This window comes from Bombus affinis, chromosome 10 (genome assembly GCF_024516045.1).
Source record: "Bombus affinis isolate iyBomAffi1 chromosome 10, iyBomAffi1.2, whole genome shotgun sequence".
NCBI lineage: Eukaryota > Metazoa > Arthropoda > Insecta > Hymenoptera > Apidae > Bombus > Bombus affinis.
The window spans coordinates 13,108,526-13,117,953 of record NC_066353.1 but is presented as its reverse complement, the minus strand read 5'-3'; the positions used below and the strand labels follow the sequence as shown (position 1 = coordinate 13,117,953).

Genomic DNA, 9,428 nt, shown 5'->3' with positions numbered 1-9,428 from the left:
TTTTAACAAGATATTTCCGTATTGTCGCGTTAGCGCACGCACACAACGTACGTAAAACCGTCTCGACCCGCCCCTGTCCAGTCATGTCAGCGCTAAATGAACCATCAGGGCCGCCATAAATCCTCGGACTATCAGATGAGCAGCCACGGACTTGCCTGTCCCGGATATAACGAGGGACCACCGCCCAGCGTAATGGAAGCACTCTCTGTCGACGCTCGAAAGATACCTTCGAGATTGGACCAAGGCTTCTTGTCCCGCTGGACGAACCAACTCCATCTGATCCGATCTAACAACTATACAGGATTCTTCTAGCAAACAGCTTCTCTAATCCCGTCTAATTTCGTCGGAAAATTATGGAGTTCTTCTAAAAATCACACCTTTCCTTGCCTACATAAATGTATGTAAACGAGCGCCTAGAATTTGGAGAATTTCTCACCCTGATCTTTGATGTGGATCTAAGTTACTGCTTATTTCGAAAGATACGGTTGCCAGGTATACTGCTGCTGCGTTCGATCTTCAACAAAAATCTATCGAAGAAGCTCGACAAGGTCGAACAAAGGCGGAGAACATTGTTAATTACACGACCGTGCTGGTATCGATGTGGCTGCCGTAGGAGTAACCCGGCCGAGTGGCCAGCAGTAAAGATGGCATCGTACACACTAACGAGTAACAAGTGGCGTGACGTTTCAGTTAAGCTTTACTTTGCAATGTGTGCGAAAGACTGGGAAGAAGATATCGGTATGCCACGACTAGCTACCTATCGTCTCACCTTTGGGCTCTAATTAACGCTGAGATTCATTATCGACACCTCGTTGTACCGTCGGCCACTGTCTTAATTTAGGGTTCAATGTTTTTCGTCATTTTACTCCGCGTCCACTGCGTTTGTTTCCTTTTTATTTTCTTTTTTTTTTTTTTTTGTTTTGTTTTGTAGGAATAAATACAATTAAACAAAATTCTCGAATGATATTCTTTGAAGAAATAATATTCCTCGAGGACTCCTTTAAATCACAAGTGTTGTAGAAAAATAGTTACTTTGGAAACGGTGTTAGAAAGATCTCTAGAGCATGCACTATCTGCATCATTATGCAAAATAGAAATTTGTTCGGTGCACGAGTAACAAATGGTCCTCCGTTCGAGCCATCATTTGTAAGGCACAACTTAGTTTGCATGTATGCATCTGCTGGCTGCATTAAGTTAGTTACGCTTAAATGCAAATTGACGCGTTAATCGATCTGTTCTGACTTCGGAACTCTGTGTATAATGAATCTCCTTACGAGATCGAGCTCGCCGAAAAATCATGTTTATCGTTGCCTTATAGAATATCCGAGGTATCGAGAAGTATAGTATTACCGAGATAAATATCTCTCTCCGTCTGTCTGTCTGTCTGTCTGCCTGTCTCTCTCTCTCTCTCTCTCTCTCTCTCTTTCTGTCTGTCTGTCTGTCTGTCTGTCTGTCTGCCTGTCTCTCTCTCTCTCTCTCTTTCTATTAAGGAACTTTTATCTTACAATATTCTCACGATTGAGTCGAATCAAATGCACTACGATGGATGTTCAATCGTTTTCCTCCGGACATATTATTCAGACTATTATATCGTACACGAGACGATGTGAATCTTCCGAGCATCTATTCAAGATTCTGTGGCATAACAGTACCAGAAGATAGGTGTTCACCTGAGATCGATTCTAAATTCGCGCCCCGGGCTGATCGACCAACTCGTCACAGTAAATTTGACTCGATCGTGACTGATACTTCAGCGGTAGTAACTTTCAATTCTCATAGCTACTTATGATCAAAAATCGAAACGTCTTCTTTTGATTGTTCGAATCGAATTTGAAACAGTATACAATTGACAGATGATGAATGGGATGAACTAGACTATAATCATTTGACAATCAATGATTCATATGTGTATATATATGTGTATATATTCATAATGAATTATATCAATGAAATTGTTATTCCAAAACCGAAACTGTTGTACATGATATAGACGGAAGTTCATATTGATTAGAGACGAACCTCGATTATATCAAAAATCAGATATCCGTTTAGTGGGATATTGGAAGAGGAAAAATCTGTTACATTGTTAGACAACAAAATCTGATAAAGCGTAGAATCTGTATTATCGGCGATGTGGCTTAATTAGTACGAACTTGCTTATACATTGAATGTGTTACATATGTCTACCATTCGATATATCTACGTATATGGTTATAATCGTCATATATCTATCGTGATAAATTATAATACAAATTTTACAAATAAGAGAAACGTTCTTATAGAAAATTAAATTTTTTTGCATATTTAATCTTTGTATAATAAAGAAATGACGAGGAATTAATACATAATTAATTTTCTTACCAAGACGAAATTGTTTAAATTGTTGGACATTCCATACTGGTTCAAAATTGCTCATCGATGAATTGCAATGACCTTTTTTCTTGAACTATAAGTATCTTTACTCATTATATGTATAATATTTGCACTTTTTATATAAAAATCCACTTTATTAGATTAAAAATGTATAAATTAATAGAAATTTTCTTTTAACAAATTCTCATGATTTGAAACGACGCACATTAAAGACGCACTAAAATGGCTGCTATCGATAAAGGTCGAATATCGAACGAGTTTTCAGAACGATATATCGGACGCCATAGAAATTCTGATTTCTGGACTCCATTACCTACCTAAGCTTGTAGTCGATTAAGGGTGGCTGTGTTGTACTCTTATTCATTAATTTTCATTTCAATACGTGAGAATTTTTGCTTCAAGAAATTAAAATTGTTCCGGGGAATTAAAAATGACAGACGATAAAACAGAATTTGTAAGTACTGTATCATTATTAACGCGATAGCGTTCACGAAGTGATTATAACCTCACTTTCTATAACACTCCGTTTAGCTTGTACATTTTATATAATTTTTTGCCCTTCTTTATTTATAGGATTGGGGAAATGAAAAATTACAACGTGCTCAAAAAACGGTAGATGAATCTTCTTATGATTTGGAAGCATGGAGCATCCTTATCAGAGAAGCGCAAAACAGACCTATTGTAGAAGTAAGGCCAGTTTTTGAAAAACTTGTGTCCGTGTTTCCTTCTGCAGGCCGATATTGGAAAATTTATATAGAACAAGAGGTAATATTATTACAGTTTCAGTGAACTATATCTGTTAAAAATTATCAATATAATTCTTTATTGAGTAATGTGATTATTGTTGAAACATAAAGTTTAGTTAGTAATTTTTCTGTTTCAGATGAAAATGCGCAACTTTGAAAAGGTGGAAAAGGTATGTTAATATTAATTGTCTGAGTTTCAAAATTTAATGAAAGCACTTTCTATATTATCAAACTTCTAGTTATATATAATGTCCAATTTGTTTGTTCGGGATGATACATAGTTTCCGTTATTGATCTTGAAATAAAAGTATTGGTTGAATTTTTTTTTCAATACAGATTCATGATATGCATGTTTGTTTATTAATCAAGAATGGTTATAGATTAAATAACCATTGTATGAAATAATATAATTTCTAATTAAACATTGATATTTAAAGAGTTCTATTTTAATTTCTTAGTGTAATAAGGTTACATTTAATAATGATAGGATATTATTAACCCATTGTGATCAAATATTATCATACAATGTGATTCTAAGCACTTTTCATATTATATGAGGTGAATAAAAACAATATTTCACCATACACAAATATCTCATTGATTACAATTGATCTGTTGGTATATTTGGGAGGTTGTTTTCTTTGTTGAATGATGTATACATTGAATATATTTGATATAACAAGCTTAATAATAATAAATACATATTACTAGTATAAATCAACTTACGAAGACAACTTTCTGAATGTAACAGCCTTGTATTCCTTCCTGCAATACATTTTTTAGTGTGCTTGGATTATGTTATTTAAAATAATATTCATATTACATGAAGTGTAGAAATCTTATTAAGAACAGTATGAAATAAAAATATTATGAACAAATATTGAGCATTAATTCGATTGAATTACATTTGTGTAAAGTATATCTACTTCTTTGCAAATAAGAAAAGTATCGATGACACACATATTTGTCTTAGTATTACGTGTAGCTTCGAGACAATTAATATTTCTAGATATTATTTCATAAGTATGCTTTGGGAATTACATCATTTTCCTTCCCCCAGCACAGTATTTGAGACTTCAAATATTGTGAAATTTCTATAGAGGTAGCATAAGGTGATAAATACGTTGAAATATTAATTCATTGTATGGTTATAATATATAGTAGAGACAAATAATTCCTATGCTAATTTTGCTATGTTTTGTCACCCTATGTTGCTTCAAATTGTCTAAATTTTTTTATGATGTTTTGGGATCATTCATTTCTAGATCCCACATAGGTCAATTATATTATTAACCCCACTTATAAAAAATAAATAAACTTTTTATTCAATGGGGTTTATTTTGTGTTACCTTTATAATCTCATAGCTGGAAAATTTTTTCCTAATTATTTCCCAATGAAAACATGTTTATTCAATAAATCATTCTCAATTGATGCACTGGTGCATTATTATTTCTCCCATTACATACAAACAATATTGTAGTAGTGATTGTATTAAAGACCTGCTTAATAAATTATTGAATTTTTACTTCCTGATATTTTGATGTGATTCTTATTGGTTTTATCAATAATGTTTAAATATGTGTTTAAAAAAGACTTGCCTATAAGGGTAAGTAAGGTGGTAGATATGTAATGTTTTGTGTAACCACACTTAAATGAGCTTTAACAGATGTCACACTATTTTCTTATATTTCCTCTAAAGTATTTCTTTTCTCTGACAGCTTTTCCAAAGATGCCTTATGAAAATCTTAAATATTGAGTTGTGGAAACTTTACCTTTCTTACGTGAAAGAAACAAAAGCCAGTCTTGCAACATACAAGTATGTATTTACATCTTTAAGTATGTTTTTAATAAAATAATTGCAGCAAGATTTATTACATAATTTATTCATAGGGAGAAAATGGCACAAGCATATGACTTTGCACTGGATAAAATTGGTATGGATATCCATTCCTATAGTATATGGAATGATTACGTTACATTCCTTAAAAGTGTGGAAGCTGTTGGTTCATATGCTGAGAACCAGAAAATTAGTGCAGTGAGGAAGGTAACGAACTATGTGTTCTTATTGGATTATATATTAATATATTTTATTGATTTGCTTCATACATTGGTATTGTTAATTGTAGGTGTATCAACGAGGTGTAGTTAATCCTATGATAAATATGGAGCAATTATGGAAAGATTATATGGCTTTTGAACAAAATATTAATCCAATAATTGCGGATAAAATGGCTATTGAACGTTCTAGAGACTATATGAATGCAAGACGAGTTGCCAAAGAATTAGAAGCTGTAACAAGAGGATTGAATCGAAGTGCTCCTAGTGTACCTCCAACTGGTCATCCGGAAGAAGTTAAACAGGTAATTATTGAACTACTTTGTAAATATTAAGCATTGTAAATTGTAGATATTATGGTATAAATGTTTAAACATAACAAAATGATATTATTGTATTAGGTTGAATTGTGGAAGAAATATATTGCATGGGAACGTAGTAACCCTTTAAGAACTGAAGATACTTCTTTAGTTGCACGCAGAGTAATGTTTGCAATAGAACAGTGTTTATTATGTTTGGGTCATCATCCTGCAGTGTGGCATCAAGCTGCACACTTTTTAGAACTTAGCTCAAAAATATTAACAGAGAAAGGAGATGTAAATGCCGCAAAGAATTTAAGCGATGAAGCAGCAACAATGTTTGAAAGAGCAACAAGTACATTGTTGTCCAAAAATATGTTATTATACTTTGCGCATGCAGATTTTGAAGAGGGAAGAGTAAAATATGAAAAAGTTCATCAAATATATCAAAAGTTCCTTGATATACCTGACATTGACCCCACACTAGTTAGTATCTATTGTTTGTTAATACTAAATATTTTATTCAATGATTTGAGTATTACTAAATTGAATGCCATTTCATAGGCATATGTACAATACATGAAATTCGCAAGACGCGCTGAAGGTATAAAATCGGCTAGAACGGTTTTTAAAAGAGCGCGCGAAGACCCAAGATGTAAACATCATGTATATGTTGCTGCAGCATTAATGGAATATTATTGCACAAAGGACAAAAATATTGCTTTTCGGATATTTGAATTAGGTTTAAAGAAATTTGGGGACAATCCTGACTATATACTTTGTTATATTGACTACCTGTCACATTTGAATGGTGAGATAACTTTTTAAGAAATAAATTTACATATGTTTTATATATCTCAATTCTAATTGTGTTTAATATTTCAGAGGACAATAATACAAGAGTTTTATTCGAGAGAGTTTTATCATCTGGTAGTTTAGAACCTGAAAAATCAGTGTAAGTGATAAATCTATTTGCTTACAATATTAATAAACGTGTATGAATTATTTTTATAACTAAGGTTACTTAATACTTATCTTGTATGTAATATTATTTTTAGCGATATATGGAACCGATTTTTAGAATTTGAATCTAATATTGGAGATCTAGCAAGTATTGTAAAAGTTGAAAAACGACGTAGTGCTGTATTAGAAAAGGTATTATTGACCTGCATAATCTTTATTTGATACCTTTTTGCAATTTATATAATTCTTAATTTGTTTTCTTCTTTTTTTTGTAGATCAAAGAATTCGAAGGTAAAGAAACAGCACAATTAGTAGATAGATATAAATTCTTGGATCTATATCCATGTACTCCTATGGAGTTACGGTCCATCGGATACATGGAAGTATCCAGCGTTGGAAGAAGTACAGTTGGTGCATTACCACGAATACCAGATCCAGAGGAAGCTATAGCATCATTGCCAAGACCTGATATATCACAAATGATACCTTATAAACCGAAAGTAAATCCATTACCTGGAGAGCATCCAGTACCAGGTAAATTCCTTTATTAAAACGTACTATATCTAAATTTATTTGTTTTTAATGCTATTTATTTGTTTATAATGCTTGATAAAAAATTTTTATAGGTGGATCTTTTCCATTGCCACCAGCTGCAGCACAACTTTGTACCATGCTTCCTCCACCTGGATGCTTCAGAGGACCATTTGTGGCTGTTGATTTACTCATGGATGTTTTCAATCGAATTCAGTTACCTGACCATGGTAAGGTTACTAATACTATCATATACGTAAATACTATCACATGAGTCATTTTCATTTTTAATTAACTCATCAAAATATAACAACAATGTATGGAATTTCTGTTGTAAAAGAAAGTTTTTTTTTACATAGCTCCATTGCCAGTAGCGGATAACGGATGTGACACAAAATTGTTTGACCTAGCGAAATCCGTACATTGGATAGTTGACGAAAGTAACGATGGAGTTAGTATTGGATCTAAACGTAGAAGAACGCGCTTAGGTGATGACAGCGAAGAAGAAGACTTACCACCACCGCCCGCAAATGACATATATCGCCAAAGACAACAAAAACGAGTCAAGTAAATAAAAGAAAATTACATATTCACCAGAGTTACGTATCATCTCCATATAGTTTGGAGAAATTTGATACATGTTGTCATATATTTTTACATTTTCTGTTTGTTCTAAAAGAAGTTTCCTAAAAGAACGAACCTATTATTATTGAAAAGCGTACGTTACGTATATAACAGCTACTAAATTTTTTATGTGACACTGTGCACAGTAATTTGAGTACTATGTACTCAGAAATCCTATATTTACACTGTTGATTTCATCTTTGTTCAAATGTGTTCATTTACATATGTATCTAATATGTATATCAGACGTAAGAGGACAAAATTGGGGACATCCAATAGATTGAAATTGATTGTATTGTTAGTTACATTGTATATTATAGATTTAGTATAGGTATAAGATTGAGATATAATTTTTACACCAGTGTTTATGACGATTTATATCATATATGAGTAAAACATTTCTCAGATTATAAAAAATGGCTGCACAACCATTTTAGAAGGAAGATAATAGGCGTAACACTTATGATTTTATTGGAGTAAATTGTTTCATTGTATTTCGAACTACAATAAAACTCTATTTATTTGAACTCATCGAGACAAATAGTTTGTATAATATAATTTCGCTAATTATGCCCAATACCTAATAAGTGAATTCAACAAGCTAAGGATTAGTTAGTTGGGCATTAACTTTTCAGTCAAATAAATGGATTTTTATTGTATATAGAAATATTGTATTATTTAGAATGGTTATCTGTAAAAATTGCTAGATAAAGAATATGAATGGAGCATAGACAATTTATCTTCCTAGTTATAAAAAAGTTTGTTCTCACCGTACAGTATCGAATCAAATGTATTCGAAAAAATAGTTTCCTCATTTCGTTTCTTATTTCAATATTTCTATTCGTTTTTATAAATTTTGTATACTTTTCTAATGATTAACTATTAATGTATTATTTATTATTTTCTTTTTTCTTTTTTAACATTAGTTAAAACAGAATATCTGCGGAAAACTATTTATCCGAATACGCTTGTTTCGCTCTGTATCGTTAAGATGATCTGTATAATTTAATGTACAGGACCAATAAATTGTCGAAATTCCACTGCAATTTTTTATTCATACCTTTATTCATTACCATATTCCTACCTTTCCTCCCGAGAAAATTGACGTGTGTGACATTTATATGTTAGTGAAATGGTACATGTCGCCAGAGCTTTAGTCAGCAGGTATAACTACTCAATGAAGGCGCAATTAAACTTTGATCACTGTAACTAGTTCGAGCGGCTGTTAATGGTCCTCTCGGGAAATTGTAAGTTGAGCTATATGCTACGAAAATAGTTGTTCTCTGAGATTGGAATCGTTTTGAAATTTGCACATACAGTTGCAACTTTAGTTAGATTTAGTTAAGTGCTATTTATATTGAAACATGGTATAATTTAAATTAATCAAACTAAGAAATACCAAAAAAAGTTATCTAATTGTAATACGACATAGTACCTTTTGTTAATCAAATGTTGTAACACCTCTCCCCAATCTGTCGCTGTGCTTATACCAACTGTGTGCAGTAGAAGCTGCGGAATCTGGAGGAATCTCTATTACACAGGCATAAATCCCAGTACGTTTAATGCGTAATTGTGGCATAGTTCCACGTCTATCTATCTTAAGCGAAGATACCTAGCATTTGTACACTTCTCAAATTAGTTAAACAAGCGACATTCCTTCCAAATAATCGAGTTACGTTTTGCACAAAGATACTGATATTGCCAAACATATTTTACATACTCTCCATACTGCAGCAACTATTGACTCCTTTCGGCAAAAGCAGAATATACGTTGAGATAGCAACGAAACCGATATTAACTAATGATAGAATGAACTTTTGTTAGAAAGAAACAACT

General features: G+C 32.4%; 1 protein-coding gene across 1 annotated transcript; it reads left to right on the top strand.

Annotated features, from left to right (window-relative positions):
- The first annotated feature begins 2,514 nt into the window (after nucleotides 1-2,514).
- On the top strand, nucleotides 2,515-8,632 carry LOC126920905 (protein suppressor of forked). The gene is made up of 13 exons (XM_050731890.1): nucleotides 2,515-2,827; nucleotides 2,947-3,138; nucleotides 3,257-3,289; nucleotides 4,839-4,936; nucleotides 5,011-5,164; nucleotides 5,247-5,480; nucleotides 5,577-5,960; nucleotides 6,039-6,285; nucleotides 6,360-6,429; nucleotides 6,533-6,629; nucleotides 6,713-6,971; nucleotides 7,064-7,198; nucleotides 7,328-8,632. Exons 1-13 carry the CDS (start codon nucleotides 2,804-2,806, stop codon nucleotides 7,537-7,539), a joined length of 2,139 nt encoding a protein of 712 aa, XP_050587847.1. The 5' UTR covers nucleotides 2,515-2,803; the 3' UTR covers nucleotides 7,540-8,632.
- The last annotated feature ends 796 nt before the right edge of the window (nucleotides 8,633-9,428 follow it).

Coding starts and splice junctions, on each gene's coding strand:
- LOC126920905 (XM_050731890.1), top strand. CDS start 2,804: ATGACAGACGATAAAACAGAATTT. Junction 3,139..3,256: donor AAATTTATATAGAACAAGAG/GTAATATTATTA, acceptor TTTCTGTTTCAG/ATGAAAATGCGCAACTTTGA. Junction 6,972..7,063: donor TGGAGAGCATCCAGTACCAG/GTAAATTCCTTT, acceptor AAATTTTTATAG/GTGGATCTTTTCCATTGCCA.